The 19542-nt window shown below is 43.9% G+C and overlaps 1 protein-coding gene across 2 annotated transcripts in view; it reads left to right on the top strand.

Moving 5' to 3' along the window:
- Window positions 1-19542, top strand: part of LCP2 (lymphocyte cytosolic protein 2) — a 326171-nt gene that overhangs the window by 157294 nt on the left and 149335 nt on the right. For both annotated transcript variants that reach the window (XM_029583581.1, XM_029583580.1), the window contains exon 9: window positions 11733-11799. In XM_029583581.1, the coding sequence (XP_029439441.1) occupies window positions 11733-11799 (67 nt within the window). The remainder of the gene's footprint in view (window positions 1-11732; window positions 11800-19542) is intronic.

Genomic DNA, 19542 nt, shown 5'->3' with positions numbered 1-19542 from the left:
ATTCAGTTTTTTCATTGTACAGGGTTTTGTGTATTAGTGATAAGATTTTATGCTGGGCCCTGTATTTGACTGGCAGCCAATTAAGTTCTTTTAATATTGGGGTGATATGGTCAGATCTTCTAGTATCTGTCAAGAGTCTAGCTGCATAGTTCTGCAGAAGTTGCAATGGTCTAGCTGCAGAGTTCTGCAGAAGTTGCAATGGCCTAAGAATAGTGAGTTACAGTAGTCTAATCTTGATAAGACAAGTGCCTGTAAGACAGTTCTAAAGTCTTTAGGGAATAGGAGGGGTTTTAATCTTTTGAGTATGTTTAATTTGAAGTAACCATCGCTTATGATTTTTTTAATGCAGGATTTCATGGAGAATTCGCAATCTTTAATCCCTAGATCTTGTACTTCTAGGGCGATGGGGTAGTTTTTGTCCCCTTCTTCAGTTTCAAGCTCTTTTGTCTTGCTTAATTTAGGGGAGATGTATAAGATTTAAGTTTTTTTAGTATATAGGGAAAGATTAATTTGGGTTAATACCTTTTCAATGGTGGATTGGTATATGTCCCAGAGCTTTAGAATTTGGTCAATGGACTATTCGATCAGTATTAAAATTTGAACATCATCAGCATAGATAAAATGTGTTAGACCAAGGCCTGATAGAATTCTGCATAAAGGGAGCATATAGATATTAAATAGTGTAGAGGATAGATGAGCTCAAGGGATAGCGGTCCTTTACAGTGATGGCATTCAGGCCCCTGTAGTCTATGCAGGGCCGTAGAGACCCATCCTTTTTAGCCATGTAAAAGAAACCCTCTCCAGCGGAGGATGTAGACTGGCAGATGAATCCTTTAGCTAAGTTCTCCTGCATATAGTCCGTCATGGCCTTGGTCTCTGTAAGTGAGAGAGGATAGACACGCCTCCAAGGAGGTTCTGCGTTGGGCAGGAGATTGGTGGTGCAGTCATATGGCCGATGGGGGTGGTAAGACATCCGCCCCTTGTTTCGAAAAGACATCCCCATAGGAAGCATAGTGGGCTGGCAGACTGGCTGGAGCCAGGATGGTGGAGAGACAGCGCTGAGTGGATGGTGTCTTCAGGCAAAAGCTGTGGCATGAGGGTCCCCATTGTGACAGCTGCATGGAGGCCCACTCAAACTGAGGGGAGTGGTTCCAGAGCCAGGGCAAACCAAGGACTATGGGATGAATGGCACAGTCCAAAACGTGAAAGATGATGCTTTCTTCGTGGAGAGCGCCGGTGCGCAAGCTGATGGGTACGGTGGTATGGATGACTCTCCCTGGCAGGGGTTCCCCCGAGATGGAGGAAAGTACAAGCAGAATGGGGGTGAGACAGGTAGGAATCCTCAGGTGCTGGACAAGTCATTTGAGAATGAAGTTACTGCCCGAGCCAGAGTCGACTAAGCCTACAGTGTGGAAGTCGTCTCTTTTGCAAACAATGGCAACTGGTAGCGTAAGCGAGGGAGCTGGAGAAGTTAGGCCTAGGGAAAGTCCCCCGAATTGACCTAGGCCTAGGAGTTTCCCGGGCGCACCGGGCAACAATTGAGCATATGCCCTGCTCCTCCGCAGTAAAAACAGAGTCCCGCATGACGACGTTGAAGGCGTTCCTTGGGGGTGAAAGGACTGTGGCCCAGCTGCATGGGTTCTTCAGGAGTGTCCCTGGTGGCAGCAGACACTGGCTTGGGAGAAGGTGAACGACAAGAGGACTGTGATGTAGGAGGATGTTTCCTAGAGGCCAAAAACTCCCGGGACCGCTCCTGGAGATGGTGGTCGATACGGCCGGCCAAGTTGATCAAGGCATCCAGTGAAGAGGGTAACTTGTGGGCCGCCAATTCATCCTTTATCCAAGAGGTTAGACCATCTAGGAAAATTGAACGCAGACAGTCCTCGCCCCAATGAAGCTCGGATGCCAAAGTACAGAACTGGATTACATAGTCCATCAGGGGGCGGGTCCCCTGTCGTAAGGTGATACTGGAGACATTCTGCCATCCGGGGTTGTCAAAGACGGTTGAAAACAATGATAGGAAAGCTTGGAGATCCTGCAGGACCAAATCGGCTTGCTCCCACAGCGGGGAGGCCCAAGCCAGGGCTTTACCATCCAAAAGGGAGAGAATGTATGTCATCTTAGTGAGGTCTGTAGGAAAGAGGGCGGACTGAAGAAAAAAGTGCATTTGGCACTGATTAATGAAGCCGCAACACAGCTGTCATGCAGAGGCCTCTGCTCCGTCCCTGGACTTGGCAATCTGTTGTGAGCTCGACATAGGTTGTGGACCCTTGGCGTAAGTTAGGATTGATGCTATCTGGGAGGAAGACCAACCACAGGTTCCCAACATCAGGAGGCGAGGCTGGCGGACGACAGGGGCCGGTTGACTGAGGCTTCACCACTACCAACCCCATTCCCTGCAGGTTGAGCCCTTGGGTTCCATGGGCCACTGGACTTGGGTGGGCCCCTGTGAAGAAGCAGAAGCTGGAACAAGGCTGGGAGGCAGGAACACGCACTGGGAAAACAGGAACAGGCACCGTAATGACAAGGACAGGTACTGGGACAAGAAGAACCAGAAAAGCAGGAACAAGCAGGCACCACAAAGGACACCCCAAACAGACCTGTTGCCAAGTCATCAGGAGGACGTCCACTTGGTGACTTCCTGCCGGGGGCCCTTTAAATCTTTGCAGAAGGTGCGCGCCTAAGGAAGAAAACAGCTGGGAGCGGCGCCGGCGGCGTCCTACTCGCCGGAGGCCTGGTGCCAGCGTCGGTCACGACGGAGGCTCTCCAGCCCCGGAAAAGCATGCCAGCCCGAGTACAAGTGGCTGTTTTCTAAGTCACTTAATTAATAGGAGGTAATGGACTTCTCCAAGGACTTATCCAATCCTTTTTTAAACCCAGCTACACTAACTGCACTAACCACATCCCCTGGCAACAAATTACAGAGTTTGTGTGTTGAGTGAAAAAGAACTTTCTCCGATTTGTTTTAAACGTGCCACATGTTAACTTCATGGAGTGTCCCCTAGTCCTTCTATTATCCGAAAGAGTAAATAGCTGATTTACATGTACCAATCATCTGCTTCCCCTCCTCTGCCTAATACAACTAAACTCAACCTCGCATCAACACAACCCTTTGTTAGGGACCTCGGAGTCATCCTCGACCATCAATTAAATATGAAGAACTATGTAAACTCCATTCTCAAAGCCTGCTTTTTCAAACTGAATGTTCTCAAAAAACTTAGACCTCTCCTACACACCCATGATTTCCGTACAGTTATCCAAGCCACCATCACATCCAAATTGGACTACTGCAATGCCTTACTCATTGGACTCCCATATTCTACCATTAAACCTCTACAAATGCTACAACATGCTGCAGCAAGACTCATTGCAAACTCCCGCAAGTATGATCACATCACCCCCATCCTCAGAGACTTACACTGGCTCCCCATAGCATCACGCATTATCTACAAAACACTCATCATAATTCACAAAGCAATCCACATGCACAACTCCAACTGGTTAGACCTCCCATTTACAACTCCGAAGTCCAGTCGACCCACCAGAACGGCAAAATCTGGCACCCTACTTGTACCCTCCTTGAAGACAGCCCATCTCTCCTCCACACGCGACCGTGCTCTCTAGATTGCAGGTCCCACTCAATGGAACACACTACCGCCTAACATACGCCTCGAACCCTGCATGAACAACTTCAAAAAGAAATTGAAAACATGGTTGTTCAACCTAGCCTACCCAGAATAAAAGTCATCAATCCATGCCAAAGTAGACCACAATTCGTCTACTCCCTTTTTTTTTTTTTTTTCTCATATTGAGGAACTATGATTTGTTATATTCCATCTCCTCACCTTGAGGAACCTTGTTTTGTTTTTTGCACTATCTTTTCTTAGCTTCCTTTCATTACCCCCTCCCCCAGTTTGACTTCCCTGTTACAATGTAATTTTCCAAACTTAACCTGTTTACTGTAAACCGACATGATGTCCACAACGAATGCCGGTATATAAAAATGTTTAAATAAATAAATAAATAAATACCCATTCTAGACCTCTCATGATTTTAAATACCTCTATCATATGCCCCCTCAGCCGTCTCTTCTCCAAGCTGAAAAGTCCTAAACTCTTTAGTCTTTCCTCATAGGGGAGCTGTTCCATCCCCTTTAACATTTTGGTCACCCTTCTCTGCACCTTCTCCATCGCAACTATATCTTTTTTGAGATGCGGCGACCAGAATTGTGCACACTATTCAAGGTGCGGTCTTACCATGGAGCAATACAGAGGCATTATGACATTTTACGTTTTATTCACAATTCCATTTTATTCACCATTCCCTTTAAGAACTTATGAACATAAGAAATTGCCATGCTGGTTCGGACCAAGTGTCCATCAAGCCCAACATCCTGTTTCCAACAGAGACCAAACCTGGCCAAAAGAACTTGGCAATTACCCAAAAACTAAGAAGATCCCATGCTACTGATGCAATTAATAGCAGTGGCTATTCCCTAAGTAAACTTGATTAATAGCCGTTAATGGACTCTCCTCCAATAATTTATCCAAACCTTTTTTGAACCCAGCTACACTAATTGCACTAACAACATCCTCTGGCAACAAATTTCAGAGCTTTATTGTGCTTTGAGTGAAAAATAATTTTTTCCGATTAGTCTTAAAAATACTACTTGCTAACCTCATGGAATGCCCCCTAGTCCTTCTATTATTCGAAAGTGTAAATAACCGAGTCAAATCTACTCATTGAAGACTTCTCATGATCTTAAAGACCTCTATCATATCCCCCCTCAGCTGTCTCTTCTCCAAGCTGAACAGCCCTAACCTTTTCAGCCTTTCCTCATAGAGGAGCTGTTCCATCCCCTTTATCATTTTGGTTGCCCTTCTCTGTACCTTCTCCATTGCAACTACATTTATTTTGAGATGTGGTGACCAGAATTGTACACAGTATTCAAGGTGCGGTCTCACCATGGAGCGATATAGAGGCATTATGACATTTTCAGTTTTATTAACTATTCCCTTCCTAATAAATCCGAACATTCTGTTTGCATTTTTGACTGCTGCAGTACACTGAGCCAACGATTTTAAAGTATTGTCCACTATGGTGCTTAGATCTTTTTCCTGGGTGGTAGCTCCTAATATGGAACCTAACATCGTGTAACTACAGCAAGTGTTATTTTTCCCTATATGCAACACCTTGCACTTGTCCACATTAAATTTCATCTGCCATTTGGATGCCCAATCTTCTAGTCTTGCAAGAACCTCCTGTAATGTATCACAATCCGCTTGTGATTTAACTACTCTGAATAATTTTGTATCATCTGCAAATTTGATAACCTCACTCGTCGTATTCCTTTCCAGATCATTTATATATATATTGAAAAGCACCGGTCCAAGTACAGATCCCTGAGGCATTCCACTGTTTACCCTTTTCCACTGAGAAAATTGACCATTTAATCCTTATTTATTTATTTATTTAAAACATTTATATACCATTTCACCAGATACATGAAATGACTGAAGCAGTTTACAATACATTTTCAAAATAAAAATTAACTATAAAATAACTCCCCAACTAAGTTAAATAAATTAAAAATTAGAGTTATAAATTATAATAGAAAAAAAAAATTACATTAAACTCATGATCAATTTTCAAAGTAAAATTAAATGCCGTAATTTAACCATTAATTTATAAACAAGATTGAGAAAAGATAATAATAATCCAACACTTTCTAAGCATAAATGATTAAGCAAAAATAATGTTTAGAAATTAGGGTCTAATTTATAATGGGATCTAAATTTCCAAAAGCTTCTTTAAAGAAATATGTTTTTAAAGCTTTTTTGAATTCTTTTTTGTTTTGAATTTGTCTCAGAGGGTCAGGTAAGGCATTCCACATTAACGGCCCTGCGACGGAAAATGCCCTTTGCCTGGTGACGTTTAAGGCGGTCTTTTTTATTTCCGGAACTTCTAATAAATTTTTTCCTGCGGACCTGAGGTCCCTAGGTGGTTTGTACATTCGCAATTCCGAACAGAGCCAAACAGAATCAATACTATTTAGTAAGGAATGAATCAATGTTAGAATTTTGAATTTTATTCTATATTTAACCGGAAGCCAGTGTAACTTCTGCAATACAGGAGAAATATGCTGTCTAATAGGGGTTGCCGTTAAAAGTCTAGCTGCAGAGTTTTGGATGAGCTGGAGAGGTCTGATGGCAGAATCTGGCAACCCTAAATATAATCCATTGCAGTAATCCAGCCCAGAAAAAACCAGGGCTTGTAGAACCGATCTGTAATCATTATTAAATAGAAGAGGCCGTAATCTTTTTAATACGTGTAGTTTGAAGAAGGAGTTCTTTACAACCTTCGAAATGTGCTGGGAAAGAGATAAACTTGAATCTATCCATACTCCCAAGCTCCGTGCAATTTTTGTAATCTGGATAGTTTCTTTACCCAACATAATATTTTCAGGAGGAGTATTTATAGGATTTGATATAAAACTCAAAAATAGAATTTCAGTTTTCTTTTTGTTTAATTTTAGCCGATTATGTGCCATCCATTTTTCAATGACAGAAATATATAACTGTACCAGACATAATGTTTCTTGCCATGACGACTTATAAGGAATAAAAAGTTGGATGTCGTCGGCATAGATTTTATACTGCACGTTTAAGGATGAAAGAATGTGACATAACGGAAGCAGATAAACATTAAATAATATGGGAGATAATGAAGAGCTCTGAGGTACTCCAGTCGACTGATGATAGTGATGAGAAAAATGAGAACCAATATTAATTTGACATGGACGATTTGAAAGGAAACTTTTAAACCAATTTAGTACAGTGGCTTGGATACCAATGAGTTGTTATCTGTACTCTGTTTCCTGTCTTTTAATCAGTTTGTAAACTACGAAAGGACATCGCCTCCTATCCCATGACTTTTTAGTTTTCGTAGAAGCCTCTCATGAGGGACTTTGTCAAAGGCCTTCTGAAAGTCCAAATGCACTACATCTACCGGTTCACCTTTATCCACGTGTTTATTAACTCCTTCAAAAAATGAAGCAGATTTGTTAGGCAAGACTTCCTCTAGGTAAATCCATGTTGACTGTGTTCCATTAAATGATGTCTTTCTATATGCTCTATGATTTTGATCTTGAAAATAGTTTCCACTATTTTTCCCGGCACTGAAGTCAGGATCACTGGTCTATAGTTACTTGGATCACCCCTGGAGACTTTTTAAAATATTGGGGTTACATTGGCCACCCTCCAGTCTTCAGGTACAATGGATGATTTTAATGATAGGTTACAAATTTTAACTAATAGATCAGAAATTTCATTTTTGAGTTCCTTCAGTACCCTAGGATGCATACCATCTGGTCCAGATGATTTGCTACTCTCTAGTTTGTCAATCTGGCCTACTACATCTTCCAGGTTCACAGTGATTTCGTTCAGTTCGTCTGACTCATCACCCCTGAAAACCATCTCCGGAACTGGTATCTCCCGAACATCCTCATTAGTAAACAAGGAAGCAAAGAATTCATTTAGTCTTTGTGCAGTGGCCTTATCTTCCCTCAGAGCCCCTTTAACTCCCTCGGTCATCTAATGGTCCAACTGACTCCCTCACAGGTTTCTTGCTTTGGATATATTTTAAAAAGTTTTTATTATGAGTTTTTGCCTCAAGCCAACTTCATTTCAAATTCTCTCTTCACCTGTCTTGACAATGCTTATGTTTTATCCTATTTTCTTCAGATGGATCCTTCTTCCAATTTTTGAAGGATGTTTTTTTGGCTAAAATAGCCTCTTTCACCTCACCTTTTAACCATGACAGTAATTGTTTTGCCTTCTTTCCACCTTTCTTAATGTGTGGAATACATATGGGCTGCACCTCTAGGATTCTATTTTCAAACAATATCCAAGCCTGTTGAACACTTTTAATCTTTGCAGCTGCATCTTTCAGTTTTTTTCTAACTATTTTCCTCATTTTACCAAAGTTTCCCTTTTGAAAGTATAGTGTTAGGGTTGCAGATTTACTTATTGTCCCCCTTCCAGTTATTAGTTTAAATTTGATCATGTTATGATCTCTTTTGCCAAGTGGCCCACCACCGTTACCTCTCTCACCAAATCCTGCATTCCACTAAGAATTAAATCTAAAATAGTTCCCTCTCTTGTTGGTTCCTGAACCAATTACTCCATGAAGCAATCATTTATTACATTCAGGAACTTTATGTCTCTAGCAAGTCCTGATGTTGCATTTACTCAGTCAATATTGGGGTAATTGAAATCTCCCATTATTATTGCACTGCCAAATTGGTTTGCTTCCCTGATTTCTCTTAGCATTTCATCATCTGTCTGACCATTTTGTCCAGGTGGACGGTAGTATACTCCTATCACTATACTCATACCCATCACACATGGGATTTCTACCCATATAGATTCTACGGAGCATTTAGTCTCTTGTATAATTTTTATCCTGTTGGACTCTATACCCTCCTGGACATAATGTGCCACACCCCCACCAAGTTGATCCTCCCTGTCATTGCAATATAATATGTACCCTGATGTAGCACTGTCCCATTGGTTATCCTCCTTCCACCAAGTCTCTGTGATGCCAATTATGTCAATCTCATCATTTGCTGCTATACTCTCTAACTCTCCCATCTTACTTCTTAGACTTCTGGAATTGGCATACAGACATTTCAAAGTGTGGTTTTTGTTTGTATTAACAACCTGCTTTTCAGTTGTTTGGGATAGTATCTCATGCCTAAAAATCAAGGGTTGCCTGAGTGGGAAAGACGGACACTAGAATTAACTATCTCTGGCTTGCTTATTACCTCACACACACAAACTCTAAAGAATATATCCCTTAATTTCACCTTTCACCAAACTTTTATAAGCCCAAAAATTTCTGAAAGCTATACTTACCAATCCTCTTTAACCACTGTTAAATTAATATTCACTCAGTTAATGGAAGGGTTTGAGAATCGCGCGCCGTTCCGGTCCTCCTCTACTGCAAAAGGTGCGGGGCCTCTGGAAGCTGGGGCTGTGGAAGTCAATCCCTGGATTGCTTGCGGTGACCTCTGGACTCCTCTCCCACTGGGAGCAGTATGCAGATGAGCCTTCCAGTCCTCCTCTAATAATTCCTCCTGCTTAGATTACTGTAACCTATTCCTCACAGGTCTCCCATCAAGCCATCTCTCTCCACTGCAATCTATTCTAAATTCAACTGCATCATTTATCTTTCACCAAAGTTGCTGAGCTCATGTAAACCCTCTTCTGAAGTCACTGCATTGGCTCCCTATCCACTCCCGCATACAGTTCAAGCTCCTCCTTCTCACCTACAATTGCCTTCCCTCTGTAGCACCTCACCAGCTCTCCTCTCTTATCTCTCTCTACATCCCTCCTTGTGCACGCTGCTCATTGGATAAGTCACTCCTATTTGTGCTCTTCTCCATTACTGCCAATTCCAGACTCACTTTCCATCTGGCTGCACCGAGTGCTTGGAATAGTTTTCCTGAACTGGTGCAAGAGGGAACATGCTCCCTCTTGCTGTGTTGAAATCCCATCTAAAGAGCCACCTTTTTGGAACTGCTTTTAAATCTTATGTCTAATTGTCTACTTTTAGTCTCATTAACTTATTTTCTTTTATTTTTAACCATTGTCTTCCTTTATGAAATATCCCACGTCTCTTGCCCTGTATGTTTGTCTTATTAGAATGTAAGCTATTGAGCAGGGATTGTCTTTTTGTATAGCACTGCATGTGTTGTTTATCACTATAGAAATGCGTAGTAGTAGTAGTAGTAGCAGCAGCAGCAGTAGTAGTAGTATACAAGAACTGTGAAAAGGAAATTAAGCATTGCAATGTAAAGGGCCTTCAAAGAGATCTTTTCCCCTGTTTAATCAACGTTGAAGTATAATACCATAGTAATGATAGCAGAAAAGGACCAAATGATCCATCCAGTCTGCCCAGCAAGCTTCTTATGGTTGCAACTGTTGCTCCATGCAGGTTACTCCATGTTTCTGTTAAGGGTAGTAACTGCCGCTTGGTGCAGTTATCCTCAAGCCTTATGATAAGGGTAGTAATAATCACAATCAAAACCAAGCAACTATCAAACCCATAAAAAATTACTGCTAGCAACATTTTAACTGGGTGAGGGCCCTTCTTGAAAATTCAAACTATGCCCTGTGCTTTTTTTCCTTATACTTGCAAATCAGTACCCCAGACGATAAAATCAGAGTCTGTGTTGATTGTCATCTGAATCAATTTCCCCTTCCCCCACCCCACCCATCAAAGCAAAGAGTGATGTTGTAGTTATGTCAAAAGCATCGACTTATTGTTTAAGGGTAGTAATCAACGAATAAAATAACATTTTAACCATCTGAGAGTGAACTGCTTGAAACTGTAATCTGAGATATTGCCTCTGGAACTACTATCTAGTTTCAACCATCACAGAGATTACATAAGTGTGTTAACTGACAGTCTGCCAAGCTTTTTACTTACAAGCTATTTTATGGACACATGCTTTTCCATCACCATTTTGTGAACAGCTGGAATTATGATGCAGAAATTCACTCCTTTATGTGTCATGGCTCTGGGTTCCTTCTGCCTGTATCAGGAGTCTTTGGGACTACGTTTCAGCCAAAGAACTTCTGCAATAGGTTTCTCCTGGCTGTTCATGATGCTCTATCATGGTCAGATGGGCCTGCTCCTTTTCATCATGTGTGAACTTTTCTCTGTTCTCTTGCCAGCAGTACAATCTGATAGCACATGCTAACTTAGCTGTGTGGTACAGATGGTTTCTGAAAGCCTTCAGGACTCTTACACTACATTTGCCAATCAGTGCTGCTGCAGGAGCCACTTGCTTTTCTCATTGCTACACTGCTGTGAGTCAGACATAGCCTATACAGAAGGCCTGTGAGGAATCAGATGGATGCAGAGTACATGAATCACACACATCAGCTGAGACATACCGTAAATCAATTTCTGAGTGCTATAGCCTCACAAAGCCTGATTCTATGGCACCAAAGATCTAGACTCAAGCCTGGTCACCAGCCTCTCCTAGAGACACAGGCCCTGTCATTCATGATGTTTTTACTAATAAATTATTTTTATGAACATGACATTTTTTGCTTGCCAGTTGATATTAAGTTGGAGAGTGTACAGAAAAGCAGTTTTTTCTGCTTTTCTGTATACTTTTCCCAGTGCTTTCTAATGTTACTTTCAGTATTCCGGGGTAATAACTAATAGGCTCATCAACACGCATTTGCATTGATGAGTGCTATTAGTTTTGAGGGGGGGGGGGGCGTGTTTTCCACACACTATTACCCCTTACAGTATAAGGGGTAATAATAGCATGTCGAAAACATAGTTCTGTCCGATGAACACAGTCCTGCACAGAAACTTGAAGCTTACAATCTAGTCAAGTCATACAGACAAGACATACAGACTAGCTAAGTTACAGTTAGGACTAATTGAGAAAATGACAACTTTAATTGAGTAAAGCTGCAAGAAATGAGGCCTCTGCCCTCTTAAAAGTCTATATAAGTAAAATAGAAAGTGGGATGGCTGCATGAGGGGCTGGCTGGGTGGGTGTGCCAACCCTGTCACACTAATTCACTCTTCATTTCTCAGGGCCTGCTTTGCAGGAAACTGCAACTGCATCCCATCCAAGCAAAGGTGCTAGACTCATTTATTTTATCAGTGTAATTATTTTTTCTTTTTTTCTTCCTGCTTTTCTGTAGACCCCATTCCAGCCTCCTTTGCAAAATAATGAAGTTATCAGTGGAAGAAGTATGAGGCATTCAAAGCGTGAGTGCTAAATGTTTTCCCTGTTCTAAATCTTCAACTACTTAGATCTTGAAAAAGTGTTATAGCAAAATAGTATCAGTTTCTTGATATAGGGAAAGCAAAGTCGATCATCTGTAACAGGTGTTCTCCATAGATATCAGGAAAAATCAGACATTCAAGTGGGATAAAATCACTGATGGTGTTGATACAGACCATGCTTTCTCAGATTTCAGAAACACTCAGAAGTCTTTCTGAGCATGCATGGGTATTTCTACATAGCTGCCATCATGCAAGTCCCCTCAGTTAATTAGCAAGCTAAGTTTCAACTCTGTGGGGAGGATGGAGTGATTGAGTGGCTGATTTGCCCTCCTGTCTATGAAGAATACCTGTTATAGTAGAGCAACTTTGTTTTCTCCATGGACATGCAGGATTAATTCAGCTAGCATAGATTCTCCAGCTGAGGATTGCAGTGTATTGTTCCATTCACTACTAGATGAATTGCAACCTGACAGGAGAAGGTGGAAGGAAAGTTGAAGTTCTCAACTAAATACATTTCTTAGAACTGCTTGGCCAAATTTGCTATCATTGCTAGAGTCTTGCTCTAAACAATAATATTTGGTAAAAGTGTGAATTCAGGACCATGTGGCCACCTTACAGATGTCTTCAATTGATGCAGAGTGCAGGTGAACTGTCTTGATTCAAGCTGCTCATACCTAAGAACATAAGAACATGCCATACTGGGTCAGACCAAGGGTCCATCAAGCCCAGCATCCTGTTTCCAACAGTGGCCAATCCAGGCCATAAGAGCCTGGCAAGTACCCAAAAACTAAGTCTATTCCATGTTACCATTGCTAATGGCAGTGGCTATTCTCTAGGTCAGGGGTCAGGAACCTTTTTGGCTGAGAGAGCCATAAACGCCACATATTTTAAAATGTAATTCCATGAGAGCCATACAATATGTTTAAAACTAAATACAAGTAAATGTGTGCATTTTATGTAAGATCACACTTTTAAAGTACAATAAGTCTCTGAAAATATTACACCAGGCCTTAAGACACCAATACATCTCCTATTAGGAAAACGGACCAAGTCAGGCTGCTATAGAGTCCTACACAGAAACTACACGCCAGCAGAAAACCTCACCTGAATCACGTGCTGTCCCTCACCTAACATAGAATAAAGAGACCAAAACGCATAACAAGAAGCATGCAGACAAAAACTGAATTGGAAACTGCAACAAGCCAGAGTCTCTGTATGCAGTGTAACAAAGGAAAAAAGAAACATCACACATCCTTATAAAACAAATCAAGAAATATAAAATCATCAGCAGTAAAACTGTACTAACAAAAAGAACATATTTCGAAACAGCTGATGAGTGGAATATCCAATAATTAAAAACTCATATAAAACATTTCCAGATACCAACAAAATATTTCAAAATAGCAGACACAAAGATCCAGTAATGAAAAATAATAAGGATACAAAAATTTTTTTGCTCTGCATACCTGGGAACGTTTGATATCCAGGTGTCCTGAGATTGTTCTGAATTAGCAGGAGGTGGGGTGGTTTGCTTGGAACTTTCTCCTCTCTCAGTCACATACCAGCGCTCTCTCTCACACTGGCTCTCAATGACACACCTATACACACATGCTCTCAGTCACTCACATATACAAATGTTTTTTCTCTCTCACTTATATAGGCTCTTAATTACACATTTACACACATGCTGTCTATCTTTTCACGCTTACACACACACAGGCTTTCAATCACATAAATACATGCTGTCTTTTTCTCTCACACACAGACTCTCATTCACATGCTTACAAACATGTCCTCTCTTTCTCTCATTTACACACAGGCTCTCAATCACATACTCACATGCTCCCTCACCTAAATCAGCTCTCAATCACACACAGACACACATGGTCTCTCTCTCTCATTTAAACACAGGCTTTCAATCACATACTCACATGCTCCCTCACCTAAATCAGCTCTCAATCACACAGACACACATGGTCTCTCTCTCTCATTTAAACACAGGCTCTCAATCACATACTCACATGCTCCCTCACCTAAATCAGCTCTCAATCACACAGACACACATGGTCTCTCTCTCTCATTTAAACACAGGCTCTCAATCACATACTCACATGCTCCATCACCTAAACCAGCTGTCAATCAGACACAGACACACATGATCTCTCTCTTACTTATACACACAGGCTCTTAATCATACATACACATGATCTCTCTCACACACAAAGGATCTCAATCATACACACATACTCTTTCAAACAAACAGGTTTTCAATTACAAACTTACACATACAGGTTCCCAATGGTAAACTTACATTCATGCTCTCTCTCTCACAGGCAGGATCTCAATCACAGACATACTCTCTTTCACATATACAGGCTCTCAATCATTCACATACATGCAATCTCTCACTCACACACACAGGATCTCAAACACACATGCTTGCTCGCTCATTCACTCTCTCTCTCCCCCCCCCCCCCCCCCGGGAACTCGCGGCAGCAGCAGCCACCTCCCAACGCTAACCTCCTTCATTTTCAGCCCTCGCGGAGGTGAAGGCGGAGTCCCATCGGCCGCAGCTGAAGATTTTCATTTTCCTCCGAGCCGCGCTGCAGTCTTCTTCCCGCGCAGGCACCCGATGCTCTCCACTTCCTCTTCCGGGCCGCGGGAAGAAGAGAGCACCGGTGTGCTCTCTTCTTCCCGCGGCCCGGAAGAGGAAGTAGAGAGCATCGGGTGCCTGCGCGGGAAGACCCGCGCAGGCACCCGATGACTCCAGCGCTGGCACCCGGCTGACACCCGATGACTCCCGCGCAGGCACCCGGATGACTCCAGTCGGCGTGCTCTCTTCTCCTCCCCCCCGCGGCCCAGAAGAGGAAGTGGTGAGCATCGGGTGCCTGCGCGGAAGAAGAGACCACGCTAGTGTGGTCTCTTCTTCCCGCGCAGGCACCCGATGCTCTCCACTTCCTCTTCCGGGCCGCGGGGGGGGGGGGGGAGGAGAAGAGAGCACGCCGGTGCCGCTGACTCCAGCTGTCCTGCCGCGTTCCGCCCGGGCTGACAGCATTTTAAGCCCGGGCGGCGGAGGACCGGGGAGCAGCTGGGTCAGCGGGGAACCGCGAAGTATGGCGACACGTGTCTGCGAGCCAGATGCAGCCCTCAAAAGAGCCATATCTGGCTCGCGAGCCATGGGTTCCCGACCCCTGCTCTAGGTGAACTTAATAGCAGGTAATGGACTTCTCCTCCAAGAACTTATCCAATCCTTTTTTAAACACAGCTATACTAACTGCACTAACCACATCCTCTGGCAACAAATTCCAGAGTTTAATTGTGCGTTGAGTAAAAAATAACTTTCTCCGATTAGTTTTAAATGTGCCCCATGCTAACTTCATGGAGTTCCCCCTAGTCTTTCTACTATCCGAAAGAGTAAATAACCGATTCACATCTACCCGTTCTAGACCTCTCATGATTTTAAACACCTCTATCATATCCCCCCCTCAGTCGTCTCTTCTCCAAGCTGAAAAGTTCTAACCTCTTTAGTCTTTCCTCATAGGGGAGTTGTTCCATTCCACTTATCATTTTGGTAGCCCTTCTCTGTACCTTCTCCATCGCAATTATATCTTTTTTGAGATGCGGTGACCAGAATTGTACACAGTATTCAAGGTGCCGTCTCACCATGCAGCGATACAGAGGCATTATGACATTTTCCGTTTTATTCACCATTCCCTTTCTAATAATTCCCAACATTCTGTTTGCTTTTTTGACTGCCACAGCACACTGAACCGACGATTTCAATGTGTTATCCACTATGACACCTAGATCTCTTTCTTGGGTTGTAGCACCTAATATGGAACCCAACATTGTGTAATTATAGCATGGGTTATTTTTCCCTATATGCATCACCTTGCACTTATCCACATTAAATTTCATCTGCCATTTGGATGCCCAATTTTCCAGTCTCACAAGGTCTTCCTGCAATTTATCACAATCTGCTTGTGATTTAACTACTCTGAACAATTTTGTGTCATCTGCAAATTTGATTATCTCACTCGTCGTATTTCTTTCCAGATCCTTTATAAATATATTGAAAAGTAAGGGTCCCAATACAGATCCCTGAGGCACTCCACTGTCCACTCCCTTCCACTGAGAAAATTGTCCATTTAATCCTACTCTCTGTTTCCTGTCTTTTAGCCAGTTTGCAATCCATGAAAGGACATCGCCACCTATCCCATGACTTTTTACTTTTCCTAGAAGCCTCTCATGAGGAACTTTGTCAAACGCCTTCTGAAAATCCAAGTATATTATATCTACCAGTTCACCTTTATCCACATGTTTATTAACTCCTTCAAAAAAGTGAAGCAGATTTGTGAGGCAAGACTTGCCCTGGGTAAAGCCATGCTGACTTTGTTCCATTAAACCATGTCTTTCTATATGTTCTGTGATTTTGATGTTTAGAACACTTTCCACTATTTTTCCTGGCACTGAAGTCAGGCTAACCGGTCTGTAGTTTCCCGGATCGCCCCTGGAGCCCTTTTTAAATATTGGGGTTACATTTGCTATCCTCCAGTCTACAGGTAAAATGGATGATTTTAATGATAAGTTACAAATTTTTACTAATAGGTCTGAAATTTCATTTTTTAGTTCCTTCAGAACTCTGGGGTGTATACCATCCGGTCCGGGTGATTTACTACTCTTCAGTTTGTCAATCAGGCCTACCACATCTTCTAGGTTCACCGTGATTTGATTCAGTCCATCTGAATCATTACCCATGAAAACCTTCTCCATTACGGGTACCTCCCCAACATCCTCTTCAGTAAACACCGAAGCAAAGAAATCATTTAATCTTCCCGTGATGGCCTTATCTTCTCTAAGTGCCCCTTTAACCCCTCGATCATCTAACGGTCCAACTGACTCCCTCACAGGCTTTCTGCTTCGGATATATTTTAAAAAGTTTTTACTGTGAGTTTTTGCCTCTACAGCCAACTTCTTTTCAAATTCTCTCTTAGCCTGCCTTATCAATGTCTTACAATTAACTTTATTTTATTTGTCGAGTTTTATATACCGTAGTTCGGTTTCGCCATCACAACGGTTTACAAAAGTCCATTACCTACTATTAAGTTCACTTAGAGAATAGCCACTGCCATTAGCAATAGTAACATGGAATAGACTTATTTTTTGGGTACTTGCCAGGTTCTTATGGTCTGGATTGGCCACTGCTGGAAACAGTATGCTGGGCTTGATGGACCCTTGGTGTTGTGGTCCCAGTCACGGCAGCTGCGACTAGGCCCTTACCTCCTTGGTCCCGGCCCGTCTCCGAGGGTCTGCGGCCTGTTTCGTGGCATCCCCGCAGGGGGGATGCCTCCAAGAAGCCCTGCCTGGACGCCTTCTCCCTAGGTGTGTGTGCGCGCAAGCCGCGTTTATGAAAGCCGTTTCCCACTACTGAAGGCTCCGCCCTATCCGTGATGTCAGACGCCGCAGCCTATGTAAGGCCGCTGCGGAGCCCAGGACTTTGCCTTGCAATAGGGTTCCTTGCGGTTCTCTGTTGCTCCGTGCCCCGGAGTGTGCTATTGCGTTAGCGACTCCGTTCCTGCCTGAGACTTGTTTCACTCTGTGCCCAAGTCTTGCTTCTGTCTGGCTTGCTTGCAGTATTCTGTTCTGCTTCAGTTCCAGCTTGGTTCCAGTAGCCAATCCTGCTTCAGCTCCTGCCTGGTTCTGGTAGCAAGTCCTGCTTCAGCTCCTGCCTGGTTCCAGTAGCCAGTCCTGCTTCAGTTCCTGTCTGGTTCCAGTAGCCAGTCCTGCTTCAGCTCCTGTCTGGTTCCAGTAGCCAGTCCTGCTTCAGTTCCTGTCTGGTTCCAGTAGCCAGTTCCGTGGCTCCAAAAGCACTCGCCTGTGATCCAGTGGGATACTCTGCAAATCATTAAGTGGAGTCCCTACTGCCTCTCTCATTGTATGAAGGTTCCCAAATCTCCAGCACTTCTGCTTTTGCACTCCGCCCTTGGACCTCCAGCACCATACGAGGACCTTACGGATGTCTTCTCGAAGACTAAAGCAGAGATTCTTCCGCAGCATCGTCCATATGACTGCGCTATTGATTTGTTGCCCGGATCCATGCCTCCTCGGGGTAGGGTGTACCCCTTGGCGAAAGGATTTATTCGCCCGTCAAAGTTGCCCGCTGGGGCGGGATTCTTTTTTGTCAGCAAAAAAGATGGCTTCCTGAGGCCCTGTATTGACTACCGAGGGCTCAATGCAATTACCAAACAGGACCGCTACCCTCTCCCGCTGATTCCAGAACTACTTGATCGGCTCCAAGGCGCAAGAGTTTTTACTAAGTTGGATCTACACGGGGCTTACAACTTAGTTAGAATCCGTCCCGAGGACGAATGGAAGACCGCATTCAATATGCAGGATGGGCATTACGAATATCTCGTAATGCCCTTTGGCCTTTGTAACCAAACAGGAGCTGAAGCTGTAACGCCCCAGTGGTCTTCCAACACCTGATGAACGAGGTGCTACAGGATTTGCTCAATGTCTGTGTGATTGTCTACCTCGACGACGTTCTGATCTACTCCCGTGACCTGCCTACGCACCGCCAGCATGTTCTCCAGGTGCTCCAAATCCTCAGAGAACACAGCTTATACGCTAAGCTTGAGAAATGCAGCTTTGAAAAGACTTCCTTGCCGTTCCTGGGGTATATTCTTTTGGCTGTCGGCTTCCAGATGGATCCGGAGAAAGTCGCTGCAATTAGGAACTGGCCGCAGCCGAGGGGTCTCAAGGCGTTGCAACGTTTCCTCGGCTTTGCTAACTTTTATCGGCATTTTATTCCCGGCTATTCTCGCATAGTGGCTCCTCTGACTGCGCTCACCCGGAAGGGAACCAATGCGGTGGACTGGACTGCCCAAGCCTGCCAAGCCTTCAAGGATTTGAAAAAAGCCTTCTTACAAGACACATGCCTCCGCCATCCTGATCCCAGTCGGCCGTTCGTGGTTGAGGTCGATGCCTCGAATGTAGCTGTTGGAGCGGTGCTGAGCCAGCACTCCGACACTGGACAGCTTCTTCCATGTTCCTTTTACTCTAGGAGGTTCTCCCCGGCTGAGAGCAATTATGGAGTCGGCGACAAAGAACTGCTCGCCGTGAAACTCGCCCTGGAAGAATGGAGGCAGTAGTTGGAGGGAGCCAACCACCCCTTCACCATTTACATGGATCATAAAAAACTCTCTTTCCTCCGCCAAGCCCAGCGCCTGAACCCGAGACAAGCCCGGTGGTCTTTGTTTTTTGACTGATTTGACTTCACTCTACGATATCGCCCTGGCTCAAAAAATGTGCGAGCAGACGCCCTGTCACAGTCCACCGAGATTGAGGAAACCCCTGAGACGCCCCAGTACATTTTGGATCCCAGAAAAGTGTGTCTCGCCGCCACCTCCGTGTCTTCCGAAGAAAAGACCGTAGTCCCACGCCGCGCTCGTAGGGCCGTGCTGGCATGGGCCCACGAATCCCTCCCTGGAGGGCATGCGGGCCGTACCGGTACGCTAGACCAACGTGGCCAACTGTAAGACAAGATGTTCGTCTCTTCGTCGACTCCTGCCCCACTTGTGCATTGCAAAAACCGCTTGGCGGGAAACCTAGAGGGTTGTTACACCCCTTGCCTATCCCGGTGGAGCCCTGGACGCACATCTCCACAGATTTTGTGGTGGATCTCCCAGCATCAGACGGGAACACGGTCATCTGGGTTGTTGTGGA

Source organism: Rhinatrema bivittatum, chromosome 18, assembly GCF_901001135.1.
Source record: "Rhinatrema bivittatum chromosome 18, aRhiBiv1.1, whole genome shotgun sequence".
Taxonomy (NCBI): Eukaryota; Metazoa; Chordata; class Amphibia; order Gymnophiona; family Rhinatrematidae; genus Rhinatrema; species Rhinatrema bivittatum.
Note: the sequence above shows the minus strand (reverse complement) of the source record. Positions and strands in the feature narration are given on the sequence as shown.